General features: G+C 47.5%; 1 protein-coding gene across 1 annotated transcript in view; it reads left to right on the top strand.

Moving 5' to 3' along the window:
- Window positions 1-17,297, top strand: part of DNTTIP2 (deoxynucleotidyltransferase terminal interacting protein 2) — a 119,389-nt gene that overhangs the window by 58,313 nt on the left and 43,779 nt on the right. The window contains exon 2 of the mRNA XM_078640424.1: window positions 1,875-3,772. Within this exon, the coding sequence (XP_078496550.1) occupies window positions 1,875-3,772 (1,898 nt within the window). The remainder of the gene's footprint in view (window positions 1-1,874; window positions 3,773-17,297) is intronic.

The following is a 17,297-nucleotide window of genomic DNA, read 5'->3' on the forward strand; positions in this document are numbered from 1 at the left end:
TATTGCAAGCCCAAAAAGGGTCTTGAGCAACTGGAATCCCAAGAAGAAAAGAAAAAACACAACACGGATACATAGGTCCAACACAAAAAGATACGATAGGGAGGGTGAAAAAGAGCTTCTTTTTAACCAAACACTCCATGTGGCTAGGTATTGTCTTAGGGAGAGACAGATTCGGTAAGAATGAGTACAGATATGGGTAATTGCCCAAAGGTCCATCTAAAGGTGCGGTGTGCGTGTTTTACAAAGTATCAGATTGGAAAGTCTACCTTGAATTCAAGGACGGCATAGACTGGACCCTCTTCTCACTTTAGAAGGACCATCATACATTTCATCCAATAATAGTGCAGGTTCCGAAGGGCTCTGCCATCGAACGAAAGGACAACATTTTTTATATAAATAAAGGGTTCATGTACAGGGTTAGGTGTGATGGAGAAATACAAGAGCAGATTCTAACTGTAGTACATCTTACCTACGGGTCTTTAGAATTGCGAGTCACGTGCTGTCTTTTAAAATGTGGTTAAGTCCTCCAGCTATTGATGTAGCAGGAAACGCACCTGAGAGAATACATATGGACATTTATTCAAGATGGTATACTAACAGGGCGCTGCTCCTAATAGGTCAGGATGTTCTCGCATATGTTAGCCTGGCAAGGCACTTACTTGTTCAAGCGTTTTTCTGTTTTAAATGCACATCACTTTTTTCTCGTTTTTTTCGTTCAGGATACCCGCCTCGGTTATTTCGAAGTAATCTAAAAATAAACACAGGGTTTGTTCTTTTTTATATATGCGAGGCATTTGCAAACACCTTCACTATTTTCCATCTTAATTAAATTGATTTAATGATAGCTTTACACACAAACTATCTCCCTTATGAGTAAAAACCACCTAAATAACTTAAGCAGATTAACACACCCTAACTGTCTCTCTAATCCACTTTAATATTTAAAACTACTTCCCAAAGAACAATTCCAATTTTTTTCACACAGTGCTCTGAAAAAACGACCTCCGCCTGTATTCCTGTCAAATTCTGACTAAAACTCAGAAGCTTTCAGTCAGTTTCCCATCGTCAAATTTACCAAAATATGTCCGACTACATACTAACACGCTTGTATTCAATTAGCCCAATCTTTCAAGATGGTCGCTGTACGTTGCGTGTACACGGCGGCCTCCATTAACCAAAATTAACTCTAACACCCTTAACACGCACCGACTTCAACATCAAGCTTAAGCTAAACAATACGCTATGAAGACAATCCAACTCCCTCCTATTAAAATACTGCTTAATATTGATACAAGAATTAAAAAACTCTCAAAAAATATCATAAATACATTAAATCTGTATCAAAATTGTTTCTCACACATCCCAAAATCAAATGACTCTCATATTAATAACAATATCCAAAACATACCACAAATAATATCAAAGTTCATAAGATATGAATGTACTTATCTGTGCTTGAGCAGCAGCAAACGAGGGAGATGGCTGACTGTTCTGATATATGCATGTTCAGTGTTCTAGAGTTCTATTGTGTTCTAATTCTAGTTTTCGATGTTGCTGCTGTGTTTGAGAGCAATTCAGGATTATGCATAATATTGGCCTCCGGGCCATGCCATAAAATTGTTATTGTGACTGATGAATTTTCAACATGAATAACGAAAAGGCATAAGTTAAGTGCATCTTGCTAAAGATGCAAACATCTTTTTTGCAAACTAATGTTAATGTATGGTGCATTATGTATTTTAATGGGGTTTTGATGATGGTTTTTTTGTTTTTGTTTTTTAAGTCAATGATCCGTTTTAAAGGTAAAAGTTGCTCAATTTAGTTTTTGTGATTAAACAAGTTAAGATTTAATGTGTTTCTTTTGTTTTGTTAAGCAAACATCTGCTGAATCCAGTGCAGCGGCTTCCCAAAGGCAAACAAGAGGAACCAAAGCAAAAGGAGCTAAAGCAACTTCTGAATCAATTGTCCAGGATGAACTTAATTTTGAGAACAAAGATGCCAGTGAAACGCCACACAAAACGATTATGCCTGAGCATAATCTTCCCTTTAAAGGAGGGTCTAAGAATACATCCAGTGGTGACACTCCGTCTGATGGAGAAGCCTCTGAAGCTGAATCCACAACATCAACACGCTCTGGACTTCAGGCTCCCAGTGTGGAAAGAACACGCAATAGAAAAGCTATAGTGAGTTCTCAGAGAGACCGTGTGCGAAAGGTGGGAAACCCAAAGAATATTTCTGCATCTAAACACATCTCAGAATCGCAAGAAGAAGCTGACATTTCAGAAGCAGAATCCAATTGTTCTATATCTAGGCGTACAAGAAGTCGACAAAGCATATCCAGGTTAAGGATAAACCCAGCTTTTGAGAGCCAAACTGACGATATCTCAGACACAGAATCCTGTTGCTCAGTCATTTCTGCAGGTCAGAATACTAATACTAAAAGAGTTTCTAGAAGTAGAATCGCAAAATCACAAGTGGAAGCACTTCCGCCGATGCAAGACTTTAACAGGGAGTCTCCTTCAGAATGTCAGATTGTGACCAAGAATAAAGCTGAAGACCTTTCTGATGCTGAATCCTGGTGCTCTGGCTTTTCAGCTGGCCCCACCCTTAGTAGGGTGACTAGGGCTAAAATTCCAAACTCTCCAGCTGACATTGTTCAACAGAAAAATGATTTTAATAAGATGTCTATCCCTGAGTGTCAAAGTTTGACCAAGAGCAAATCTGATGAGATTTCTGATACAGAATCATGGCACTCCAAACTTTCCCCAGACAATACAGCCAGGAGGCTTACTAATAATAGTCCTACAAAAGCCCAGAACCGGACAAAACACAATCTTGTAGTGCACTCTAAATTGGCAAGTCTAGAAGAAGCATCCATGGATACCAATGTGTTATCAGTTATTCCAACTAGTGTGTCACGCAGTTCGCGAAGGAAACCTTTCAACCAAAGTAATAGTGAGTCACAGTCCAGGTCAGAAGTGGAATCACAGGGTGATGACCTCCAAGTGGATGTAACTCTCAGAAGCCCTAAGGTAACAGAAAAAAGACGTACCAGAGCCACAGCTCGTAGCAAGCTAACTACGATGGACCAACTTGTGGACGAAAGTAAAGCTGAATCTATGTTTGAAGCGCTAGAAAGTGAAAAAGATTTTAATTTAAAAGCTACTCACTGTAAAGATGTAGTTGAATGTCTTCCACAGCATACAACTGTTATAGGATCCATTAAGAAACAGGAAGTATTTTCTAAAAAAGGAAACAAAATAGTTTTAGAGCCCCAGATAATCGATACAGGAGCTACTAATGTTGATGACGGTGAAATTATTAAAGTGATCGAATCAGATGCCCTGAATACAGACAACAGAAGTAAAAATGTAATTGACAGTTCTAAATTGGAGGGCCAAATTGAACCTATGGGCAAGCTGTGGAAAAATGATGATTCTATTTTGCTACTTACAAGTGGTGATGAAGGTGAGATATCAGATGCTGGTTCAGAAGATGAAACCCAGGTTTGCTTTGTGGAGAGCAGTAAGGAAAAAACATTTTCAACCCTTCCTGCAGAAGATTCAGCCTTATCTGGAAATGAGATGTTTATTATAGATAAGGCCCCTGGCCTGGGCTGTAATAAAAAATTCTACATAGATAAAGAGAAGGCAAATGACAGTGAAATTGAAGTGGAGGAAGAGGAGTCTTTTCATGAGGAAGCTGTTGATGAAGACAACTTTATTGATGAGGATGAAAGTGAAGACATACTGCAGAAGCCAAAAGCAGGCTTGTAAGTACCCCCCTTAATGTTTTATAAACCTGTTCACAGTGGTGATAAAAAAACCTTAACCAAGTCTACACTTTAAAAATTAGCATACTATGTATATAAACCTTTATAATTAAAATCATTGTAACATATTTGATATTTCTTAGGCTGTAAATTTAGAATGCCTTAAGCGAAAAACAGTTCTTTTTTCATCTTCGTTTTTAAAACCACCATTGCCCTACAATTCTACTACTATTCTACTTATGGATGCACTTGAAATAGGTTAACACTAGGGACAAAAACTTGCATGCATCATTGAGAAATTGGGGTATCCAAACAGCAAAGTTAACAAGGTCAAAATCCCCTTTCCGATTAACTGAATCCTAAAAAGTGACATTTTATTAATGGCATTGCTCAGACTTAAAATTTCTCCAGTATGGCAGAATTTGAAATGTGACTAAATCTGCTTGCAGGTCCATAGTGTGGCTTTTAGGGCAGGGATGCATGCAAAGATTAGTGAACGTCTACAGAGTTTGGAGTAACACACCACCATTTGTCTGTGCCTCGGCATCAGACTTCAAAGGCTGCCGCTCCCCCGCCCACCCCCTGCCACAGCAATGCCGAGAGCTTGTTTCTGGACGAAAGTGAAAGCCTACCGTGCTTGTTTACAGTAGCCTTGCTCCTCAAATGCTGTTGCTGTGTTGCCATCTCTCTAGGGACACTCTGCTTGAAAACACTAGACTTGCTAGCTGCAATGCTACATCCGCTATGCTTTGCCTTTAGACACGTTGATCCCTCGCAGACTGTGCTGACTTTGCCCCTCCTGATTATGAAACTGACCAACGCAGTCACCACGCAGTCTCTTCTCTGTCTTATAATGTCTGCCCTGCCACCATTTACTTGGTACCCTCACCCCCCCTCTCCGTCACACCCCCTCTCCCTCTCCGTCACACCCCCTCTCCCTCTCCGTCACACCCCCTCTCCGTCACACCCCCTCTCCCTCTCCGTCACACCCCCTCTCCCTCTCCGTCACACCCCCACACCCCCTCTCTCACACCCCCTCACCCTCACACCCCCTCACACCCCCTCACACCCCCTCACCCCCCTCACCCTCCCTCACCCTCACCCTCCCTCACCCTCACCCTCCCTCACCCCCCCTCACCCTCACCCCCCCCCTCACCCTCACCCCATCAACCTCACCCCCGTCAACCTCACCCTCCCTCACCGCCACGTCACTCGGGGGCACCGCCACGTCACTCGGGGGCACCGCCACGTCACTCGGGGGCACCGCCACGTCACTCGGGGGCACCGCCACGTCACTCGGGGGCACCGCCACGTCACTCGGGGGCACCACCACATCACTCGGGGACACCACTCGGGGGCACCACCACATCACTCGGGGACACCACCACATCACTCGGGGGCACCACCACATCACTCGGGGGCACCACTACATCACTCGGGGACACCACTCTGGGGCACCACCACATCACTCGGGGACACCACTCTGGGGCACCACCACATCACTCGGGGACAACACCACATCACTCAGGGACACCACTCGGGGGCACCACCACGTCACTCGGGGGCACCACCACGTCACTCGGGGGCACCACCACGTCACTCGGGGGCACCACCACGTCACTCGGGGACACCACTAGGGGGCACCACCACATCACTCGGGAGCACCACCACATCACTCGGGGACACCACTAGGGGGCACCACCACATCACTCGGGGGCACCACCACATCACTCGGGGGCACCACCACATCACTCGGGGACACCACCACATCACTCGGGGACACCACCACATCACTCGGGGACGTCACTCTGGGACACCACCACGTCACTCTGGGACACCACCACGTCACTCTGGGACACCACCACGTCACTCTGGGACACCACCATGTCACTCTGGGACACCACCACGTCACTCTGGGACACCACCACGTCACTCTGGGACACCACCACGTCACTCTGGGACACCACCACGTCACTCTGGGACACCACCACATCGTTCGGGGAACCACCACATCACTCAGGGACACCACTCGGGGGCACCACCACATCACTCGGGGACACCGCCACACCACTCGGGGACACCGCCACACCACTCGGGGACACCGCCACACCACTCGGGGACACCGCCACACCACTCGGGGACACCGCCACACCACTCGGGGACACCGCCACATCACTCGGTCACCACCACATCATCACTCAGCACCACAACAGCACTGTCCTTGCTTGCTACCAACAAGCATTGCCATAGCCATAGCCAATAGGACTCGCATTGGGAAAGTGTAAGCTATTTGCTTTTATTTGGCTTTATTAATTTATATATTTTCAAAGCCAACACATTAAAATAAATTGTCATTTACTATACCAATAGCTCACACTTTCCTAATGCGAGACCTATTGCATTGCAAATGCTTGTTCTTTAACTGATACGTTAATTAATTGAAGAGGTGAAGCACCCTGAGTCTAGGCTGACCAGTAATCTCTTTGCATCACTTCTTAAACATTAACACTGGCTGCATACCACTATGACATTTTTTTCATCTTGGTTTAGGCAGCTTGGGAGCCTCGTTTTAATCAAGGAGGGGGAGAAGGAAGTTCAAGTCCATTCAGCTTCAAAGCTAATATCCAAAATCAAATAGAGAGGGGGAATGGACCACTTGTAGCTATGTCACCAGGGTTTTTTATGGTATTTGGTCAACACTCATAAAAAACCCTCATAAATGCACGGAGGTAGCGAAGCGGTATATCTTGATTCTCCGCTATAGTATGTTGCGTTAGTGTCTTATCATTGGGTTTTTGTTTTCTGGTATGCAAAAACCTCCACCTGGAGGTAACTACTGGGTTTGTAGTAGTATCCAGAGATAGTATCTCGTGCTCAAAAAATTGTGAAGAGTTAAAATTCTTTAAATCAACTTAAAAAACAAATCTTTATTAGAAAAAGTGATTTAAGGAAGCTAAAATAATTGGTGTGTAGTTGTAGCTCGTGTTACTAGATCCACTACACTATGGTAAGTCTCAGGTCGACATGTTTCAGCCCCACCGCGCCCAGCCAGGGCTATGGGCTTTCCTCAGGACCAATTAAAAAGTGCGTTTACTTACACAACTTGTGCAGCAACTTAGAGATGGGTTTGTTGTCCACTCTATATAAAAACTGAGGTCAATAGTACCTTTGTTTTCTAAAGTTCATACATCTTCGGGGAACGAGAGTCTCTCGTCATACCGCAGTTGGGGATTTCCTACTGGTGCTTGCTTTGCCCCCTCTGCTTCGGAGCCTCTCCACATCCATGCTCTCCCTCAACTAAGCATACCAATTGAGAATATTTGTTCATATTTTCCATTGTCCAGCAAACACCATTATCACCCGACCCAAAAGCTAAAATATTAACTTCAGCTTTGTTTTAGGGACAGAGTTCTCCCAGTCATGTGGTCTCTGTCCCAAGTTTCCTGTCAACGGAAAGCCCACCATTTTTTTTTTTTTAAGTTGTGGCTACGATACATTTTCAAAAGATCAGTAGGTTACAGTGCCCCCCCCCCACTCCTCCCAAATAAGTTTAGGGTACCCCCTCTACTCCACATCACTTCCAACATCCATATAAATATCCTGTGCAACCTATTTGGGAATAGGCACAAACCTGTTGCAACCTTGACAGAACATTCTCTGTGACGTACTGATTTAATATTAGATGATGCATCTCAAACTATTTCCTCATATGTTAAATTGAATAATCCTGTCTAGCAGTGTGTTTCATTTAATCATGGATTGTGTCACCGGGAATGTGACTAATTTGTGTACTTTTGATATGATACCCTTTGTGCATTCATTTGTAGGCATGAACTTCATAGTTTATTTTTCCTGGTAGCAATACCAAGTGCCATAATGGATTATACCTTAAACTTTCATTCATCTAAGTCAAAAGCATGTTTACAGCTTTCAAATGAACTTGTTTGACCCCTCTGGTAGAGTTAACCAGGATCCTACATCTAGTATTCCCTCCATTACATAATTTGCTGGGTGAATTCCTGATTATTCTGCAGTGGTGTCATTGGGGACGTAGGGGAGTAATGTTAGCATCTTTCTAAGGATACTGTGTCTTGCAACTTCCGAATGTAATGCTCACCTGGCAGTAGTACAAACGTTGTTCTTTTTTTTTTTTGGGTAGCCAGATTCTTCCTTGGTGGCATGATCTATATATGGAAATATCTATTTGAGCATTCCCTAATCTGAAGCTAGGATGCTTTATTTAATGGTTTTTTTTTTTTGTCTGGGAGTCCCAGCCCTTCCTTGTGTCTTGGTGCCAACTGTAGTTTAATGTACTGAGAGGCGTTCCTTTCCACACACAGCCTACGACTGGCCTTTAAATGATTGGAGGATGGAGTTTTTAATTTTTTTAATTGGGGACGGGGCTTTAAAAAAAAATGTGTGGGCGCATGCATAGATGCACACATTTGAGCACCACTTTTAAAAAAATATTTAATAATTATAATATAGTTGCTTACCTTGGCATCCATGAGATGTGTGCTTACATCTAACTTAAATTTTTGCAACCCCCCTCAAACTATGAGGCCACTTTGGCTGCATATAATCCGGACACCCTCTGAGTAATAAATGCTCACAGATATTTAGGTGATCTGAAAGAGACAGTTAGTTATAGTTTTTTTACCTTCGAATTTCCCCCAGGTGTCAGACTGGATCCGGAGATTTTTCTTAGCAGTACCCTGCGCATCAGTAGGTGGCGTCGGTCGACTCAGTGTCCCACGTCGTGGTTGCTGGGATGATTTGGCTGTGCCTACTTCGACGCCACCCCTCCGCTCTGACGTCGGTTCTTTCTTTTTCCCCACCAGCCTAGCGCAGATCCGGAGAGAGCTACCAGTTAGCCACTTTTTGGCTAACCATTTGCGGTGTTTTGTAGGCTTCTTTTCGAGTCTATCGACTCCTGGTGCGCGAGGGATGTCCCAATGTCGGACCGGGTTCAAGCCTTGCGGGTCCTGTCGTGAGTTGATGTTTGTGAAGGACCCACACCTCGTGTGCTTGTTGTCTCTGGAGCGCGATCATGACTCGAAGTTTGCTCAGACTGCAGGCCATGCTTCAGAAGACTTTGCAGGAGTGGTCTCAAACGTTTTTTGTGGCCCGGACAGGTTGGTTTTGGAAATAGTCTGAAGGGGCTACTCCCTCCCTTTCAAGACTACCCCCACCCCTTTGAGACTACCCCTTCCTCCATGCCACCGTCTTTCGATCATCGCACGGTGGAGGATCATTTGGCACTTCTCTGCCAGGAAGTTTTAGCACTCTTGGCCAAGGGGGCTAGAGAGGGGGGGTCCCTGTACCAGAAGTAGGTTTTGGTTGTTCTTGTCCACCAGAAAGTAGCGGGAATAGCAAGGTCCCTTGTCCTATTTTAGACCTCAGGACCCTCAACCGCTTCCTCCAGAATGAGAAGTTCAAAATGCTCACGTTGGCTCAGGTCCTGTCTGCCCTCGACCCCGGAGACTGGATGGTGGCGTTTGACTTGCAGGACTCCTATTTCCATATCCAGTCTTGCCACCCCACGGATGCCATCTATGGTTCACGGTGGGCCATGAGTACTTTCAGTTCACTGTGTTCCCCTTTGGACCTAACCAGTGCCCCTCTGGTGTTCATGAAAGTGATGGCGATGGTCGCAGCTCCTCTGCGTAGATCAGGGTTTCGAGTTTTCCTCTATCTCGAGACTGGCTGTTGAATGCGTGTTTGCCCCAGGTTGTAGTTTCCCACCTCCAGACTATGGTGACCTCTTGCACTCGCTGGGGTTCACTATAAACGTGCGGAAGTCACATCTGACTCCCTCTCAGATGCTCCTTTTCTTCAGAGCTGTTCTGGACACAGTCTACTTTTGGGCCTATCCTCCCTAGCAGCGAGTCTGGGATGTTCGGGCTATGATACCTTTGTTTCAGCCTCTATCCCGGATTTCAGTGAGAATGAGGCTGATGGGCCTCATGGCCAACTGCATCCTGATGGTGCATCGTGCCAGATGGCATACACGAGATCTGCAGTGGTCCTGAAGTTCCAGTGGGCGCAACATCCGGGGAATCTTTCAGACTACGTTCAGATCTCAGAGGGAACTGCACAACAATTGCAGTGGTGGATAACAAACCAAGCATGGGTCAGAGGCAGATCCCTCTCCATTCCCCAAACACATCCAATGGTAGTGACAGATGCGTCACTCTTGGGAAGTGGCGGCTATCTGGCAGAGGCGGAGATCAGAGGCGACTGGTCTCTGATGGAGTCCGGATTCCATATCAACCTGCTTCAGCTCAGTTTGATCCGACTGGCACTGAAGGCATTCCTTTCCTCTCTCAAAGGGAAAGTTATACAGGTGTTCACCGACAACACCACCGCCATGTGGTACGGCAACAAACCGGGCAGGGTGGGGTTGTGGACCCTATGTCAGGAAGCTGTTCGCCTCTGGACATGTCTGGAACATCAGGGCATGAACCTGGTGGTTCAACACCTGGTGGGTTCTCCGAATGCCAGAGTAGATTAACTCAGCCATCGGTGCTTGGTCGATCATGAATGGCGTCTTCATTCGGAGGTGATGCAAGGTCTCTTTCAGTGGTGGGAAGAGCCGTGCTTGGATCTGTTCACTAGAGAAGAGAATGCGCAATTTCATCAGTATTGCGCGTTGGAGTTACCAAGGTGGCACTCGCTCGGCTACGCTTTTCGTCAGGAGTGGAACTGTGGCCTCCTGTATGCCTTTCTGCCTGTACCACTTCTGCCCAGAGTGCTCAAGAAGATCAAGCGCAACCGGGCCCAAGTTATCCTTGTGGATCTGGACTGGGCACGAAGAGTCTGTTACCCCGAGCTCCTGAGCATGGCCATCGATCCTCCAATCACAAAGCCCCTTCGGGAGGATCTTCTGTCGCAGCAGCAGGGGACGGTTCTTCACCCACACCTGACCAGTCTCCACCTCCTTACGTGGAGATTAAGCGGCGACAGTTGACAGCTTCCGACCTTCTTCTCGAAGTCTGTAAAGTCATCTTGGCAGCCAGGCGTCCCTCCACTAAATCGGTATACACCTGTAGATGGAACAAGTTTGTGGCATGGTGCACAGCAAAGGCTGTGGATCCCCTTTCTGTCCCTCTTTCAGAGGTCCTCTTGTACATAGTTTCTTTGGCCCAGCATGGTTTTTCTCTGGGCACTCTTAAAGGCGATCATGCTATCTCCGCTTTTCGTCGGCTGCCAGATCAGCCATCCATATTCAAGTCTCCTATTGTAAATTGATTCTTTAAGGGCGCTACTCCTCTATTTACTCCATCTCCTTTCATAATGCCCCAGTGGGACATGCATCTTGTTCTCGCATATCTTGTGTGTGCTCCCTTTGAGCCTCTTCATAACAGTTCTCTCAGGCTCCTTACTCTCAAAACTGCCTTCATGTGGCCATTACCTCGGCTCGGAGGGTGAGAGAGCTTCAAGCTCTGTCTTCCAAGCCCCTTTCTTCTCTGTACCCGGACAAAGTGCTGCTTAGAACAAGGCCTTCGTTTCTTCCTAAAGTGGTTATACCATTTCATGTAGGACAATCTATCACTTTGTCCACCTTTTTCCCACCTCCGCACCCTTCCAAGGAGGAGGAGACACTCCAACGTCTGTGCGATGTCATTCTACCTTGACCCCATCAAACATTTCTGGGTGGATGATCAACTCTTTATTGGATATGTAGGTACCAAGAAAGGTCGGGCTTTACAAAAACGTACTATTCCTCGATGGAGTGTCCTTTGCTTAAAGTTCTGCTGCAAATTAGTGAAGAAAGATCCTCCAGTGGGGCTGCATGCTCATTCCACTAGGGTTAGGGCATCAACCACTGCATTGCCACATGAATCCCACGCCTTGATATCTGTCTGGCGACAACACGGACATCTCTGCACAAGTACACCAGACATTACTGTCTAGACAGTCTAGTTCGGAGGTACGGCTGTTTTGCCCGTCCGATCCTCCAGGACTTTTTAGTCTGAATTTAGGTTTGCAGACCATCCTCCGGGTTGGTATTGCTGGGGAACTCGCTTGTTTGTGCCTGACTTTAAATGGTGTTTTTGTTTTTAAATACCATGATTTACACTGAGGGCATCAATAGTGATTTATCTATTTTTTTTGTCAAAGAAATTTTTATTGTTTTTCACAACAAGATTTAAGGCACAGTTCGCCACTCAGCCCTCGCTGGGGCGGTCCGAAATTCAAAGCGGAATATTGACATCACCAACAGGTGGGAGGGTCGGAGCTTCCCATGATCGTAGTGTGCTTAAGGTTGATATGTAATCCATTCGGAGAGTGCAGCATCGGGAGACCTGAGGTATAGTCACAATGTCAATCAGGAGGAATAGCTGCAGGGAGCAGTGACACTCCCGCACAAGTCTGTACTCCAATTTCTCCCGTTATGCTTCCCGGACCGACCCATTGTTGGCATGCATACTGGGCAGTTATTGTCCCGCAAGAGCTCAACATGTATTGCAAGTGGATCTATACCAAGAATCAGACGTTAAAACCCCCCCTCCCCTCACGTACCCCTCCTCCCCTCCCCCCCCAACTCCCTTTCCCTCCCCCCTCCCCGGTGGTAAAGTTGCTATCCATTCGAGTTTCTACCATATGGGTATCTCAGAGTTGGAACAGATGAAGGGCTCTGAGAGTAGGGGGGCAGACTGCCGACGGCAGACCCTTCGAGAGGAATGAACCTTACCTTACCTCCCCTCCTCATGACAGTCAGTTCTCTTGCCTGTTTTTGTATACCTGTGAGGCTTCCCGCCAAACTGTGACCGCTATTTTGTATGACTCATAGTGTCTAGCAATTGTTTTTACTTTTTTATCTAGATGTCATGTATCCTATGTGAACTTGTTCTTTTATTATTCCGTTGTCTGTGCTTATACACACTGTACCTGTATGGAAACACCTTGTAAAGCGCTCTGATACTCCTGGGTCCAGCCAGCACTATATAAAACCTCTTAAATAAATAAATAAAATAAATAAATGAAACCAAGGGGCCCCAACGGAATTCAAAATTCTTAGTCTTCTCGGGATATGTCAGACATTCGTTCTAAGCTTAGCAGCTGCCACAGGCGGGAGTGCCAAAGGGACATCGCCGGCACCTCCTTCTTCCATGCAGCCGCTAATGTCAGTTTGGCGGCTCCCAAACATAGCCACAGAATTCTCTTATCGGCCCTAGTTTGGTGTTCTAGCATATGATCTCTAATGCCCAATAGGGCCTCTGCCATTGAAGTCGGGACGGGGTATCCCAGGATCGTCTTCACCTGTGCCAGGATCTCCTCCCAGAATGGCCTTATGGAGGGGCAGTCCCACCAGATGTGTTGGAAGTCTCCCAGAAGGCCACACCCTCTCCAGCATCTATCTGACGTACCCGGAAAGATTCTAGCTACTTTAGATGGGTTCAAATACCAATCCATCATCACTTTCAAATGGGCTTCTCGCAAAGCCGTGGACTGATTGAACTTAAAGATATCCTTCCACAAGTGGATCCACTCCTCCTCCGAGAAGTCTCGCTGGGTCATACCTCCCACCAGGACATATATCGTGGACGGGGGGCAAGTCCCGTGGAGAGCAAGAGCTGATACAGAGCCGAAATAGCCCCCTTCATGGTCTTGGTTTTAATGAGGAGCGATTCAAACTTGGTGAGAGGTCTGGAGGCACCCTCCCTGATTCGCGGGTCGAGAGCCCAATGCAGTAGTTGCGCGTGGTGGTATCGCTCATGGTCCCCTATCCCATACTCCCTCTGGCAGTTTTCAAATGTAAGGGGGTCATGGTTGTGAAATAAATGAGTCAGTGCTAGACATCCCCCTCCCCTCCAAGCGTCAAACGGCCCCTCCCGGAGCGCCGGGAGGAATGAAGAGGTGAAGTGGATAGATGTGAAAGGTGAAGGGAAAGACGTCCACCCCTCCCTCACTGCTACAGAGTCCCACACCTTAAGGGTAGTGCGCGTCGGGGTGCTGATGTATGCATTTGGGGGTCTGTCCCGCTTGTCAAGCCAAATCAAGTCCCAGATCGTCCTACCCGCAACACTGCGGTCCATGTGGAGCCAATGTTTCTCCGATTCCTTTTGCGACCAGTATGCGCAGCTGGGCCGCCTTATAATAGAGCCTGAGATCAGGGAGTCCTGCTCCCCCCTTCCTCTGTGGTCGACGGAGCATGAAAAAGGAGAAACGAGCTTGCCCTCCCTGCCAAACAAACTTCAGGAGCAGCGTTTTCATGCGTTTGAAAAATTCCTCATCTAGATCTATGGGGAGCGCCTGAAATAGGTATAGCAATTTGGGAAGGAGTGTCATCTTTATAGCATGAATGCATGCGTCCTAACCAGGAGAGGAAGAGTGGCTTCCATCTCGCTAGATCTGCTTGAATGCGGGAGAGAATAGGTGGAAAGTTGGCAGCATACAGTTGTTCAACCTTAGGTGTCAACTGCACCCCTAGGTATTGTATGGAAGAGGGGGCTCATTCGAAAGGCGTGAGCGCTCGGAGCAGTAGGGTGTCCGTGTGCGAGAGGGTGAGATTAAGTATATAGGACTTGTCCAGATTGACCTTGAAACCAGCTGCTTTTTCGAAGGAGCTAAGCACTTTCTGCAGGTGTGGGAGTGAGCCCATCGGGTTAGACAAGGAGAGGAGGACGTCATCCGCGAAAAAGGAAATTTTGTGGGACTCCCCTGGTGTTCCCTTACTGCTATAGCTAGGGGTTCTATACTGAGGGCGAAGAGTAAAGGGGATGGGGGCACCCCTGCCTGGTCCCCCTGGTGTGGCTAAAGGAGGTAGACTGCACGCCATTGACAGAGACTTTGGATTTGGGGTGTCTATAATTGGCCTGGAGCATTGTTATGAATTGGGGGAGAAGCCGAATTTCGTGAGTGTGGCCCATAGGAAGCGCCAGTCTACGCGGTCGAATGCCTTTTCAGCATCAAGGCCAACTAAAACCGCAGGGATCTTGAATTTGTTGGCTTTTTCGATTAAGTGGATGATGCGCCGGGTGTTGTCATGTGTTTGACGTCCCTTAATGAAACCCGATTGGTCGGGATGAATAATAAGTGGCATGAGGTCATTCAGACGTGCGGCCAGAATGGAAGAGTACAGCTTCGCGTCAACGTTGAGAAGGGCAATGGGCCTGTAGGAGGTGCATCGAGTGGCGTCTTTGCCTGGCTTGGGGATCACGGAGATCACCGTCGGAAGCCATCCGATGAAAGAGCCGGACCAGGTGCAGACTAATATCGGTCGCAAAGGTCTTATAAAAGACCGCGGTATACCCATCGCTGCCAGGCGCCTTATGGGGCTTCAGAGCCTTGATAGCCGATTGTACCTCTTCAAGGGTGATTGGTGCGGTGAGGGCCTCATTCCATTCTGCTGAGACCTGCGGGACAGGCAATCCCCCCAGGAATGCATTCTGATGGTCAGTGTCAAGTGTGTCGGCCGAGTACAGGGATCTGTAGAAAGACCCAAAAAGATCCGCCTTGTCCTCGTCCCTATGTAGTACGGTCCCCGATGTGTACTGAATACCCCCTATGTATTCTCTTTCTCTTTTGTCCCTCAATTGTCGCGCCAAGTGTCTCCCTATCTTATTACCCTGTGTGTAGGACAGGTTGCGTAGTTTGAGGGTGAACTCCGCCCTGTTATTATAGATGGCCCTCAGTTTACCTCTGAGTGCTGTGAGTGTGCGAAGGGACCGTCTAGAGGGTGCAAGCTTGTGAGCCTGTTCTGCAGTTGTTAATTCCCGCTCCAAGTCTTCCCTTTCCTTAGCTCGCTGTCTGTTCAGGGCTGAGTTGAGCGCTATGCATTTGCCTCGCAGAACTGCTTTGAAAGTGTCCCAGGTGTTATATTCAGAGGTCTCTTCTGGGTCGTTAAGGGCGAAGAAGTCCTTGATAGCCTCCCTCAACTGCGTAGTAGAATCCTATCCCTCGCCAAGGCCTCTGGGAAGTACCAACGGGCAGGCTTTGGGGCATTGCCAAGCCATGTAAGGCATACCGTATACAGCCCATGATCAGACACCGAAATGGGGAGTATCTTAGCGTCCTGAAGATTACAATGTAGGGATTGGCTGAGAAAGATGTAATTCAGTCGTGAGTAAGACTGGTGCACATGTGAGAAGGAGTAGTCTCGGGTAAGTGGGTGTAGGACTCGCCATGTGTCCAAAAGTCCCATGTCTCCAATGTGTGTCTGTACAGAGTTGGGGAAAACACCCATGTCAGAACGGTGTGCGTGTGTGCTGTCCAATGTTGGGTGCCAGACTAGGTAAAAATCCCCCAGAAGGAATAAAGGGCCCTCTGCGAAATCAGTTACTCTTCCCAGAAGCGAGAGCAAGAAGTTCTTTTGGCCAGTGTTAGGGGCATAAACCGCTACAAAAGTGGACATTCTACCCCTTAAACGGCCTTTGAGCATTAGCCATCTCCCTTCTTTGTCGCCCTGAATGCCCAGCGGCTGGAACTGAGCGGCCGAGCTGAAAAGAAGAGCCACCCCCTTTTGTTTAGTGGATGCTGAGGCTTTATATATAAGGGGATATTTCTTATGTTTAAGACGGTGGTCTTCAGTTTTCAGCAAATGTGTTTCTTGTAAAGCGACAATGTCTAAGTGTTGGTCCAGAATATATTTCCAGACCTTTTGGCGTTTCTGCGGGGAGTTGAGTCCCTTGACATTCCAAGTCCCTAAAGTAAGTGGCATTCTAAGACAATCAGGTAGTTCCCTCTATAGAAGCCATCCTCTCTCTCGCCCTCCCCCGTGAAGCACGCCCACCCCCCTTCTACAAGAGCGGACGAGGTCTCCTGCTAGTGTTGACTAGGCCATCCCTGCCCCCCTCCGTGTCGGAGTCTCCCTGTCGGTGTCCCCCAGCCCTAGACCCTGACCTAATATTCAAAGGAGCCCTGGTAAGGAATTGCACAGTATTATTACCACCCATCCCCCCCCAACCCAAAACACCCCAACAGATCAATATAAAAAACATTCCAAACTTGAAACCCAGTTGTCGAACTTAGTCCCAGGTCTATGTGAAGTCTGTCCAGACCTGTAGTCTACGAGTACTGGTATGGGAACTGTGGCAGTGGCGGCTCGACGGCTCGAGACCCCCTGCCCCGTCCCCCTATCCTGCCGCCATACTTATCTGATTACGACCATCACCCAGGCTCTCAGGACTCGGCGCCAGTGTCTTTGGAAACCTCCTGAATCGCTGCTGCTTTTTCCTGTGCCATTGTTTCTAAATTGGGCTTGAGACTTTTCCTAGAGGGGCGTCTGCGCCTCACTTTCTGCCAGCCATCGCCTGTCGTCCGAGGGGACCGGAGCAGGGACCCCGAAGATCGGTCCTCCTCTTCGTCATCCGGTCGATCTTCCTCGTGGGGGATGCCCAGCAGGGAACAGGTATCTCGTAGGGAGCGCAGTTGGTGGAGTGATCCGTTCCATCTGAAGAGCAGCCTGAAGGGGTGTCCCCAAGAGTACGGGACCCCCTCCTTGCGGAGATAGGTGGGGGCTATTTTGAAGGATCTCCGTTTCTGCAAAGTAATCGCCGAAAAGTCCTGAAATAGTTCC

Source organism: Lissotriton helveticus, chromosome 5_1 (assembly GCF_964261635.1).
Source record: "Lissotriton helveticus chromosome 5_1, aLisHel1.1, whole genome shotgun sequence".
In the NCBI taxonomy this organism is placed as follows: domain Eukaryota; kingdom Metazoa; phylum Chordata; class Amphibia; order Caudata; family Salamandridae; genus Lissotriton; species Lissotriton helveticus.